The following is a 13,109-nucleotide window of genomic DNA, read 5'->3' as shown; positions in this document are numbered from 1 at the left end:
GACTCTGGGATCATGACTTGAGCCGAAATCAAGAGGCAGACGCTCAGCTGCCTGAGCCACCCAGGCGCCCCTATTCACGACGCTTCTGAAAGAGCCGTGTAGACATTTCCATAAAGCAACAGGAATTAGAACAGTCAAGCAGGGGTGGACTTGTGGAACAATAGACTCCCGAAATAAACCAAGAATATTTGGGGAACTTAGTGTTAGATGATGGGAGCACGTCAAAGCAGTGGAGAAAGTGAATTATTCAGTAAACGAGAGTAGGACACAATAGCCATTTGGGGGAAAGGCTCACTTTGTCACGCCAGTACCAAGTAAGGTCCATGTGGATCGAAATGTAAAATGCTGATGGAACTGGACTTAAAATCATACTTTTGAGAAGATACCCTATGGATATAATTATGCTAATTATGCCAAGGGTAAGAAAAAAAATATATATGTATACCGGTAAAGTCACAGTAGTTCATAGGAGCACACTATGATCAATCACACAAGATTAGTCTTCCAGGCGAGTAAATACTGTCGTTGAACTTACGTTATCAGCATTTTTATGCCTCATTTGAGAAAAAAAAGGAAAAGAACAACTTTTTATTTACTTACAGAACAACCGAAGGAGCCAGATTCAGGGACTCTTGATAAGTTGATAAGGTTTATGTCTCATCTTTACTGTCTTGTTTTTTCTATTTAGACGAATTATGTGTTGAAGCACTTTGTCGGATGGAACAAGCTAATTGCTCCTTTCAGGTTTTTGACAAACATCCAGGCATTTATTTGTTTCTGGTCCATCCCAATGAAATGGTGAGTATGAGTGGTAGGCGATGAAAGGATATATTTATTTTTTGAGTAGAGAGAGCCGTAATAGAGGGTTTCGGTGTGTATTTGGTCTAAAATATTGAACCATTAAAAATGTATAATCACACCCCTCAAAAGGTAAGCGTTTCTCGGGACCAGCAGTGCAGCAGAAACACCACGTGATAAACGGTGGAAACCTCTAGGTCCGGGTGGCTCTTGGTAGCTGAGCACGCAGTTTCCGCCGGATGACAGTAGCTCCGGGTGTAGTCCAGGAAAGGCCGAGAACCAGAGTCCGGGCCTGTGCACAAAGTAGACTCTCCCCTGCCTGTGAAAGAAAGCTGACAGTACGGCCAGAGGCTCTCCGGCACTGGCCTTCTAGAGCCACATAGCAACAGAGGAAGGAGGTCCAGCCGGGCACCAGGACCCGGGCCAGGCACTCAGATGCTTCACGACTGAGTCTGCAGGGCCCCTCCCTGATGCGACTGGTGGTTGGCAGCCCGAGCTGCTGATGCTAGACCGGTGCCAGATGAGGGACACGAGAGAAAGAAGAGTTGAGAAGGTAGCGTCAGAGCTTAATACAAAGTTGGTCGGATGCTGTGGTAAAGCTTGTTAATAAAAGCGGCTAAGTTCGAAGAAAGTGAATCTATCAATAATAACTTGGACGGGGTAGTAACAACGTGATGGGGTTGGCAGGCAAGATGTGAGAGCGTGTGGGCTAGCTTTTCATCTTGTTAAGGGCGGAGCTAGGTAATGAATTACTTTAGAAGGTAAAAAAAAATGCATTAAAAGAAATAGAGAAACATGGTTCATACAGATAAACAGGTTTAAGAATATCAGTGTTTAACATAAGTGGGCTGAATTTGTCAGTGAAGACACAGATTAGATTGAATTACAAAAGAAAATCCTTGGTTTTGTTTCCAAGAGAAACACCTAAAACTTAGGGTGCAAAAAGGTTGAAGGAAAAACAATAGGCAGATACTGACCTAATCAAAGCTGGTGGAGCTATTGTTTTTTTTTAATTAATTAATTAATTTATTCATAAAATTGTACGTCCAAGTTAGTTAGCATCTAGTGCAATAAGGATTTCAGGAGTAGATTCCAGTGATTCATCCCTTATGTATAACACCCAGTGATCGTTCCAACAGGTGCCCTCCTTAATGCCCCTTGCCCATCTGGTCTATTCCCCCCACCCACAATCCCTCCAGCAACCCTCTGTTCTCTGTATTTAAAAGTCTCTTATGTTTTGGCCCCCTCCTTGTTTTTATATTCTTTTTGTTTCCCTTATGTTCATCTGTTTTGTATCTTCACTCGTATGAGTGAAGACATATGATATTTGTCTTTCTCTGACTAATTTTGCTTAGCATAATACCCTCTCGTTCCATCTGTGTTCTTGCAGATGGCCACATTTCATTCTTTTTGATTGCCGGGTAATACTCCATTGTATGTATCTTGTTTATCCGTTCATCCGTTGACGGACATTTGGGCTCTTCCCATACTTTGGCTATTGTCGATAGCGCTGCTATGAACGTGGGGGTGCACGTGCCCCTTCGAGACAGCATCCCTGTATCCCTTGGATAAATATCTAGTGGTACAGTTGCTGGGTTGTTGTAGGGTAGTTCTATTTTTAATTTATTGAGGACCCTCCATACTGTTTTCCAGAGTGGCTGCCCCAGTGTGCATTCCCACCAGCAGGGCAAAAGAGAGCCTCTTTCTCCGCATCCTCGCCAACATCCTCTTGTTGCCAGAGTTGTTAATGTGAGCCATTCTGACAGGGGTGAGGTGGTATCTCCTTGTGGCTTTGATTTGTGTTTCCCTGATGATGAGTGATGTGGAGCATTTTTTCATGTGTCGGTTGGCCATCCGGATGTCTTCTTTGGAGAGGTGGCTGTTCATGTCTTTTGCCCGTTTCTTCACTGGATTATTTGTTTTTTGGGTGTTAAGTTTGAAAAGTTCTTTATAGATTTTGGATGCTAACCCTTTATCTGATATGTCATTTGTAAATATCTTCTCCCATTCCGTCGGTTGCCTTTTTAATTTTGCTGAAAGCTGGTGGAGCTATTGTGTTGTGTCAAATAAAATAGACATTTGGACGGGGATAAGGTTACTGTATTAATAACAAAAAACGCAATTTATCGAGACTGTAGTGTTTTTAAACAAGTAGTATGTGGCTAAAATAGTCTCAAAATAAATGATGCAGTTATTGGTAGAACTGTAAGAAGATATGGTGGATTCATTACTGTAGAAGATTTGACTGTACTCTTCCACATTGATGAATCAGTAGACAAAAAAAAAACAAAAACCCAACAAGGAATGGAATATGTATACAAGGCAGTATACAAACAGAACCTAATGGGTATATATGTGAGCTGGGCATCTAACCATTTTTTCAAATATACATTAAACGATAAAAGTGATCACGTTCTAATTTGTGATAAATATTACATGTTTCAACACATTGCAAGGACTTAGCGTTGGCATCGTCCCTCTCGTGATCTCTGATCATAACACAATTTAGATAGAGGTTAATGAAAAGATAAATGAGTTTCCATATTTTGAAAGTAGCACATGCTAAAAAAGAAGTCATTAAGACTTAAGCATACCCAGAACTGAATTATAATGAAGATGCCGCATTAAAAAATTGTAGGATGTGGCAAAAGAGTGCTTTCAGGGAAATTTATATCTTTGAGTAATTGTGGAAAAGAAGAAAGCCTCACAATTAACGAGCTGATTATTCCTCTTAAGAAGCTAGGGAACAATGGAATAAAGAAAGTAGAATGAAGGAGGTAATTTCTGGATGTGAACTCACTTACGCCTTACAGCAGCCCAGTGAGGCAGGTAATGTATAGAGGAGGAAACCGAGTCAGACTTGGCCACAGCCAGCCAGGCTAGTGTGGGGTGACCGGGTGTCATACAGGCAGCCTGGCTCCAGGTCCCTGGGCCTGGTGGTTTTGCTGTTTGCTTTGCTCTCCCTTAATCTGCGCTATCTCAGCCTTTGTCCTTTATGACATTTCTGAAGAGTGCGGTCATCCCTGCCCGTCCCCCCCCCAACCCCCCAATCAGAATGCTCCTCATTTGGGGTTTGTCTGATGTTTCCTTGTTGTTAGGTTCAGGTTACGCATTCCAGCTGGAGGACTGCGTAGAAGTGATGTTCTGTCCTCCTCAGAGTGTCACCCTCAGAGGCGCTCCTGTGTCACTTGCTCTTTGTGGTTATGTTCATTTTGATTAGCCAGTCAAGGTGGTGTCCCATTTCCTCACCGTATAATTTCTGTTTCTTAGCTATGGGGAGACCACAGAAGGGCCCTGCTCCTCAGCAGAATTTTCTCCCAAATTGAGCGTTAACTGATGGCTTTTGCCTGAATCACTTTTTTTTTTTTTTTGAGATTTGCAAAATCATTTCCCAACCCCAGCACTCTCCACGTTTGCCGGTTAGTCCTGGACATTGGTTCCACTATCATAATCAAGAACTCTTTTCCTTTCTCCCACTTACTTGCCTATTTATTATCAGTATGGACTCATGCATTCCTTTGTATGTTTTCCAAAAGCTTAAAATTCATTACTTATGTTGGCATGGAGCCAGCTCATTCCTGTGTCCTCTAGCTCCGTTTTTCAAACTTCTGGCCATCCACAGTAAAAAAAAAAAAAAAAAAAAAAAAAAAAAAAAAAAAAGTGGTTTTCATCGGTTACATACACACATATGCATGTGTCAGCTGAACATTTCCCCAAATCCTACTCCTGCGGGATGCACGCTGGTCTTTTTCTGTTTTATTTTATTTAGCTTTTTAAGGTTGGTTGTGAGTACTAGGTTTGACTCATAGCCCACATGAATTTTTAAAATCACTTCCCTGTGCTGTATTGCCATTTAGAGGTGACTTTTGATTTCTTCTGAGGCTCCGCTTTTTTTTTCCCCCCTCAACTTTCTATTATGGAGAATTATAAACATACAAAAGTAGAACGGTGTAATGAACCCCCTGCTGCCCATCACTGAGCTTTCTCAGGTACCAATATGTGATCGATATTGTGTTGCCTTTTGGATTACTTAGAGCAAATCTTAGACATCAGAGCATCTTATCCATAAGATACTTAAATATGTCTCTAAAAGATAAGGGTTTTTTTTTAAAAAATGGAACAATATCACCACTGCACCTAAAGTACTAATTCCTTAATGTCATATTTCTAATCAGTGTTTAAATGGATGGAAGTAATTATCTATCTCATAAACGCTTTTTTAGGGTTTGTTCGAATCAGGATCAAATAGGGTCTAAGTATTGCATCATTAGTATCTCGTGTCTTTTAATTTTTTTTTTTTAATCTTTATTTTTGAGCGAGAGAGAGAGAGAGCAGGGGACGGGCAGAGAGAGAAGGAGATACAGAATCCAAGGCAGGCTCCAGGCTCCGAGCTGTCAGCACAGAGCCTGATGCGGGGCCCGAACTCACCAACCGCGAGATCATGAGCTGAGCCCAGGTTGGACGCTTAACCGACTGAGCCACCCAGGCGCCCCAATCTGGTGTCTTTTAAAATAGAGAATCCTGTTTCTTAATTAGGTTCTTGCCGTGCATGGAGAGTTACTTATTGAATGAAGTAACGAACGTGTTGTGCCTTTAGGTTCGGCGTTGGGCTATCCTGACCGCAAGGAACTTGGGAAAAGTGGACAGAGATGATTATTATGATCTGCAGGAGGTTTTGACTTGTCTTTTTAAAGTCATTGAGTTGGGGCTTCTGGAAGATCCAGACATCTACACTTCTTCTGTCCTCGAGAAGGGTAAACTGATTCTTCTGCCTTCGCACATGTACGATACCACCAACTACAAGAACTATTGGCTAGGTGAGTGTCGTTCCTACACGAGTATGACTAGTAGTTTTCTATCATTTTCAATGAGTATCTTGCAAAGGAAGTGGTTTCTTGGTGATCTAATGAAGGATCTCATGGTTCCCAATTCTCGTGCTGTCATTAAATTGACTTAGCCATTACATCTCTTGTTTTGAGACTTTATTCTAGAAACCATCTTTGTAAGAGGTGCGTGTTCGAGGGTGGCAAATCTTGTATCTAAAGCAGTAATAGATGAAACAAAACCTTGGCGTAGCGATGGACTTTAGTAGGGTTTGATGTAAGAGATTTCCCCATCTGTAAAATATTTCTTGGTGAAAGAGATACTAGCTTTGGTTTTCAGCAACTTCTACACTGACTCAAAGTAGGTCTCCCCTGCTTCACTGATTCTGAGTCCTACAGCCACGTGTCCTGTTTGGCAGTGATGAGTTCTCAGAATACGGTGATCTTAAAATTGGAGGCATCTTAGAGTTGAGGAGAAACAAATTGTGTGGTAATCCTCTTTGAAACTGATTTCTAACCAAGTTTGTACCATTTCCCTTTTTCTGTCCAAGTCGGGCTAAAGTCCTGTTACTGGGAGCGGTGGTGTCTGAGTGTCTCAGACCTGAGTGTTGGAGGAAGCGGGTACTGGTTTGCTTCATTTTACTGCCTTGTTACTCTTTTGCCAACTAAGCCGGAGAAAGCCTCCGAACGGTGTCATTTACTCAAGTCAGGAAAACTGTAAATGATCTTACAGGTATTTGCATGTTGCTGACCATTCTTGAGGAGCAGGCTATGGACTCCCTGTTGCTGGGCTCAGACAAACAGAATGATTTCATGCAATCAATACTTCACACCATGGAGAGGCAAGCAGATGGTAATAATCTTTATTTGGCAAATGCTTTGGGATGCTGCGATGGGCCCTTTTAAAACACTAGTGTCATTGCAAGAATTTGGGTGTGTGGCATGGAAAAAGGAATGGACGTGTTTATGGTTCAGTCACAGATTCAGAGTTTTAAATTGGAAATGACCTTGAGAGTTCAATTTCAACACTTTACCTTCATAAAAGATGAGACTGAAGGCCAGGGAAGTTAACTTACTTCACATTGAAATGCCCAGTTAGTGGTAGAATCAAGACTAGCAAATACCTTTCCAACGACGTGGTAGTTAAAATTGTGGGGAAAGCCTCTCCTGTCCCTCTGTCTTCCTTTTTCCTGGTTCTTCTTCATTTCACTTCTGTTCTCTAGGGTTCCACTGTCCAACATGGTGACTGCTAGCCAAATGTGGCTATGTACATTTAAATTAATTAAAATTAACTGAAGAATGCGGTCTTCCAGTCCCACGAGCTGTACTTTGAGTGCCCAGTAACCACATGTACCTGGTGGTTGATACTGAACAGTGTGGATAAAGATCATTTCCCTCATCACAGAAAGTATTCTTGGGACAGTGCTGTTCAGATAGTTTACAAGCTAGGGTGTAAAACTCGTAGTAATGTTTATTATTAGACCCTAACTTTCTTTTGCTTGTGGTTGTGTCAGGCTGATCAGGGAGGATCTGTAATGAATGTTTCTAATCTTGATGAAGGAATGAATAGAGATCCAGCATGCCAGATATTACAAAAACATAATGATAATTTTCTCCACATTCACTTCTCTTTAGGCAACTCCAATGTGGATATAACATCAGTTGTGCAAGATTGCAGAAGAAACTATATAAATGTTATTCTTTTTTTTGTTCGCATAGCTTCTCTTGCTGGTTATTCTCAGAGTTATTACTAACTTGTTTTCAAGCACTTACTATATTAATAGGTCATTTCTTTGTGCCTTGCCCATACAATTCTGTCTTCTCTGTTAATCCAGTTCCCCTGACTTTCAAAATGTGAGTCACGTGACCTCTCTAGAAAACCTTTCATAATGGTCTCACCTAATTGATAACTTTGTTCCTTACTTGAGAGCTTACTGGGCATACAGACACCGTGTCAGCTGCAGGAAGGATGAAAAAGTGTATGAGAAGGCTACACAAAGCCTATGATAAAAAAAAAAAAAAAAAAAAAAGTAGAGCTTAGAGCCTTGAGGAAATAAAAGCAGAAAGTTCTAGAGTGACCAGATAACATCATCAGTAACTGACGTGAGCACTGTGTCAGAACAGGGCGGTAGATCAAATGACCAGGGAACGTTTGATGGAGAGAGGCACGTTTGAGCTGGGCTTGGAAGGACGGATAGGATTTTGCTAGGGGTGCCAATAGTGAGGGCATTCTGGGTCTTGAGGAGAAGCCAGCTGTCTGTTTGTGCTGTAGACGGGATATGATTACGGGGGCGTGAAAAATAAAGCTGGAAAGAGACAGTAGAGTAGGATCTTCCAAGTGCATGACTGAGGACTTTGAATCTCCTTGGGAGACATTAAGGAGCAGTTGAAGGCCTTTGAGTAGGCAGTATTTTGCCACTGCACATCTGATAGGAGGGAAAGAACTGGAGGTGAGAGCTTCTGAGTGATGGGAATTCCTGCCAATTGGATGAAAAGTAGAGAACAAAGCCACGTTGAGATACGGTTGGATGAAGGGTGTGTATCCGCTTAGCCATTAGCTAAGGGATTCGGTCCTTTATCGCAGCCAAATGGCATACAAAATGCAGTTCGAGCTAACCCAGAATTTCCCGTATCACGGGCTTTGTTCAGTAGGAAGGATGTTTCAGGTGTGGCAGACAGGGTGAGAAAGGTGAGTTTGCCTAGAGTCTCTCAGTTTGTTCCCCGTTAAAAAATTTCTTGGAGGCATATAGCATTGCTTGGGAAAAAATGCAGAAGGAACTTTAACATTTACCAGGTTTTTAAAGCCGGTGTGGTTGGCGCCACTTTGCGTTACATGACTTGGTGCTTTGCTTTCAGTTTCGTGGCTCCCCAGATAAAGCAAGCCTAACCCTCAGCCTGCTTTCATGTCTTTGTCTAATCGTTGCGTGATTCAGCAGTTACTTCGTTGTATTTCAGATGATAGCGTGGATCCTTTCTGGCCAGCATTACACTGTTTCATGGTGATTCTGGATCGCCTCGGATCAAAGGTCTGGGGTCAACGCATCGATCCTATTGAGGCGTTTCAGACCATTATCAATAACATGAGCTACAATAGAGAGATCCAAAATATACGGAACAGCTCTGTAAGGTTAGTTGAGTTAACGTGTCAGGATTTTAATGTTTGTTTATTTTTGAGAGAGAGAGAGAGAGAGAGAGAGAGAGAGAGAGAGAGAGAGAGAGAATGTGAGTGGGGGAGGGGCAGTGAGAGAGGGAGACACAGAATCCGAAGCAGGCTCCAGGCTCTGAGCTGTCAGCACAGAGCCCGATGTGGGGCTCGAACCCACGATCTGCAAGATCATGACCTGAGCCGAAGTTGGACGTTCAACCGACTGAGCCACCCAGGCGTCTGGTTGTGTCAGGATTTTCACATAGGCTCCGTGAGGAAGTATGTTGTAACTGACTTAGCGATAGGGTTTTCTCCTTTTTGCCTTTTTTTTTTTTTTTTTTTTTTTTTTAATCTTCTTCATTTCAGTGGTTTCTATTTATTCTTACTACTTTAGGACCAAGTCGGAACCGGAGTCGTATTTGGGTGATACAGTGACTTGTAGCCAGATGGTGTACAATTACAACCCTGAAAAGACCAAAAAGGTATGAGGCGTTTCGAGAATTCAGATGGTACTTGCCCTGCCTTTGTAGAGACAACATTGCACCTAATTGGTTGACTTGCTGATTTTATTATACACAGCTGCTCCGAACCAGCTGCTGCATAAGGGGTTTCTGGTTGAACGGGTGTATCATGCCCTGTGAAAACTGGACTCTTACTACAGGGTGCACCCTTTGGAAGATTAAGGGCAGCTGGGAAGATTGGAAAGGTTGTGGGATGGGCGGTGGGGGGGGGATGAGTGACGGAAAGAAGAACGCAGCACGTGCAGGTGTCCTGTCCTCACGAACCCCTGACGTTGACGTTGAACTGTTTTCCATCTGTTTGGGGTATGTGCAGATACATGGGAACCAAAGTAGGAAAACCAAGCAGCATATTTTCTTGTTTAAAACTGTGTGTTAAGCCCGCCATGAATGGTGCTTGCTTACCCAAATGTCTGTATTTCTTCCATTTTAGGATTCCGGGTGGAGATCAGCCATTTGCCCAGATTACTGTCCTAACATGTACGAAGAGATGGAAACGTTAGCCAGTGTGCTTCAGTCAGATATTGGTCAAGACATGCGTGTTCACAATAGCACGTTTCTGTGGTTCATCCCCTTTGTTCAGTCCCTCATGGATCTTAAGGATTTGGGTGTGGCTTACATAGTAGAGGTGATTCACCATCTGCACTCTGAAGTCAAAGATGTCCTCAACCAAACAGATGCTGTGTGTGACAAAGTTACTGAGTTTTTCCTTCTGATTTTGGTGTCCGTGATTGAACTGCACAGAAATAAAAAATGTTTGCACTTGCTGTGGGTTAGTTCCCAGCAGTGGGTGGAGGCTGTTGTAAAATGCGCCAAGCTTCCCACCACCGCGTTTGCACGGAGTTCTGAGAAGTCATCTGGAAATTGCTCCAAAGGAGCAGCAGTGATATCGTCTCTGTCACTGCATTCGATGCCGTCTAATTCTGTCCAGCTGGCTTGTGTGCAGCTGATCAGAAGTCTCCTTAAAGAAGGGTATCAGCTTGGGCAGCAGACTCTGTGCAAGCGATTCTGGGACAAGCTCAACTTATTTCTGCGTGGGAATTTATCTCTAGGTTGGCAGTTGACTACTCAGGAAACCCATGAGTTACAAACTTGTTTAAAGCAAATTATTAGAAACATAAAATTCAAAGTACCTCAGTGTAGCACTTTTGTGGATCTGACTCCCGTATGTAAAACCCCTCCTGCGTCTTACAATAAAGAAGAAAGTGAACAGACAGGGAAGAATCTAAAAAAGGCCTGCACTGTCTGGAAAACTCCAGCCCAACATTTTCTAAAGGACCAATGAAAGCTGAGGCATTTCAGATGCCAGAGAATAGATTGGTCAAAGCAAGTAACGCTAGCGAAGAGGATAGTGAGCACAATTACATAAAAGATTTGAAACTAGAAGGCCGTCTCTCAGCAGAGTCATGCATAAAGCAGGGTAGCAAAAGGCTTGTCCCGGAAAGAGCTCAAGATGCAGTTAAAACAAGTAAAGGGAAGCAGAAGTCTGTGAAGGAGAATCCTACGGATTCCAGAAATGGTCCGGAAAGGGGATGTGACAGAGGGGTGATAACAGCCGCACGTTCGTGGACTGATTCTGGCACCGACTCTCTGGAGAAGGCGTCCACATCAACTGAGGATTTCTCTTTCAAGGATGATGTTCTTGGCAAAACCTCAAAGGAAAAACTAAGGGACAGAAAGCTGAAATCTGTGCTAAGTTATCACATGTAATAAAGAAGCAACACAGGAAAAGTACTTTGATCGATGATGGCAGTTTAGAGGAAAAACTGACGGTGTCTACCATTGACAGTTTCTTTTCAAGGAAAGATTCAGGAGGTCAGAAAGGGGACGGCTTCATAAACCATCTCTCTTTAGACCCTGATGACGTTCCCGATGTTAAAAACGGGGAGCGAAAATCTCAAAACAGTTTATTGCTGAAGAAGAAACAATTCAAGAGCAAAGAGTTAGATATTTTCTCTTCCCATGAAAATAGCTGTCAAATACAGGAATGCCAAGCAGATGGTAAAGATTTGGTCTCGTTTACGGAAATGACCGATACTTGTGTGAAGAAAACGTCTCCCTTCAAAGACCCCGTGACTCTTCTTGAATCGAGAGATAAGGAAGTTGGCAAGAGTACCACCAGTCAGGTGTCTTCTCACTTGAGGGAACAGGTTCCTAGCCTCAGTCCACAGTCCAACACCTTGACAGATTCCCAGATAGACCGAGACCTCCACAACTTATCTTTGATAGCCCAGGCCAGTGTTATTAAGTTTCCATCAGAGTCCACTCAAAAAAGCTCATCCCAGCTACAAAGAAAAGTAAAGATAAAGATGTTTCACAGCTAACCCGAATAACGCTGGAGAAGCCTGCCGGGGCCAGGTGATTATTATTTCAGATTCTGATGATGATGATGGTGATGATGATGAAGGGATTCTGGGTTTTGAGAAACACATTAAACGAGATAAAATAGGCGTCAAGAAAGAATATCCAGAGGAGCATAGTTCAGTAGCTAGTACAAATGTGGAACAGAAGCTAATAAAGGAAGAAGAGGCAAAGTCCCTACTGGAGTTTGAGGAATCGGATTCTCAGTTTTTTGAGTTTGAAAGTCCACATGAGGTGTTTTCAGTTTGGCAAGATCGGGAACCAGACAACAAGAATTCAGTTCAAGAGGATGAAAACAATTCACGTCTGACTCACATAAACGATGTCACGAATGATTGGGGTTATGATACAGATTATGTATCTGAAGAGGTTATTAAGAAGGTAGCAGAGGGCATTGAAAAACACACAGAACCACAGAGTGGTAGTTCTGTCGGGGAATTTTGTGAAGCTGAAGTGAAAAAACGTAAGAGAAAACGATATGAAAAGCCTGTAGCTGAAGATCCTCTGAGGCCTTCACCTTCTGAGAGAAATGAGGACCAGTCTGATAATGAGAGAGGTCGGACTGAAAATGATCTTAAAAGTATAGAGCTGAGGTCAAGTTCCAGGTCGAATCTTCAAAGAGGCACTACAGATTCACTAAAGAAGTCTTCTCCAAAGCTTCGTACTTACTCCAAACCCGTTAGGAGAGTCCCGCCTTCTAAAACTAAGAAAACACATTCAGATACCAAAAAAGGGCAGAATAAAAGTTCAAATTACATAAGTTGTAGGACGACTCCTGCTATAGTCCCACCAAAGATACTTCGCCAGTGCCCTGAACCAACTTCAGCTGTTGAAAAACTTGGTCTGAAAAAGGCTCCTCGTAGGGCATTCGATTTATCTCAGCGATCTCTAGGGTATTTAGTTCAGTTACGGGACCATGGCAAAACCGTGGGAGTGGTAGATACCAGAAAAAAGACTAAGTTAATTTCTCCTCAGACTCTCTCTGTCAGAAATAATAAGAAACTGTTGACAAGTCAAGATCTTCAGTCGCGAAGGCAGGCGAAACACAAATCAAAGCAGAAGAGGCAAGGCTCTCTGGGTTCTGAAAGCAGAGCTCCTACAAGAGCAGGGCTGCGTTCAGCACAGCATCCTGACACTCTTGTCCCAGAATCCGATAGCTCAGATTGTCGTGCTAAAGGAGGCGCCGAGGTGGGTGCTAACAATACTGGGAAGCCATCGATAAAACGCGCGTCTTCTGAACCAGAACCCGTGAAAACGAAACGTGTTTCTCAGGCGGCTGATGATCCTTGCCTCTCGAACCAGTGCGCTTCTGTTGTGTTAAATGGAAGAAAAGCAACACACGAAGCCATTGTCTCTACGTCAGCTGACCCTTTAGGTGGAGGCGACCTAACAGAACATCGTTTAGAGTTGACCGCTCTGAAAGAGGGAGAGCCCAGATCCAACAGTGACTCGGAAGATGAGAAT

The 13,109-nt window shown here is 42.8% G+C and overlaps 1 protein-coding gene across 1 annotated transcript in view; it reads left to right on the top strand.

Annotated features, from left to right (window-relative positions):
• Window positions 1–13,109, top strand: part of SETX (senataxin) — a 63,962-nt gene that overhangs the window by 9,002 nt on the left and 41,851 nt on the right. Inside the window, 9 exon segments of the mRNA XM_030293936.2 lie at window positions 689–798; window positions 5,396–5,615; window positions 6,355–6,474; window positions 8,577–8,748; window positions 9,161–9,248; window positions 9,718–10,504; window positions 10,507–10,941; window positions 10,944–11,589; window positions 11,591–13,108. Coding sequence (XP_030149796.1) covers window positions 689–798; window positions 5,396–5,615; window positions 6,355–6,474; window positions 8,577–8,748; window positions 9,161–9,248; window positions 9,718–10,504; window positions 10,507–10,941; window positions 10,944–11,589; window positions 11,591–13,108 — 4,096 coding nt within the window.

Source organism: Lynx canadensis, chromosome D4 (genome assembly GCF_007474595.2).
Source record: "Lynx canadensis isolate LIC74 chromosome D4, mLynCan4.pri.v2, whole genome shotgun sequence".
NCBI lineage: Eukaryota > Metazoa > Chordata > Mammalia > Carnivora > Felidae > Lynx > Lynx canadensis.
Note: the sequence above shows the minus strand (reverse complement) of the source record. Positions and strands in the feature narration are given on the sequence as shown.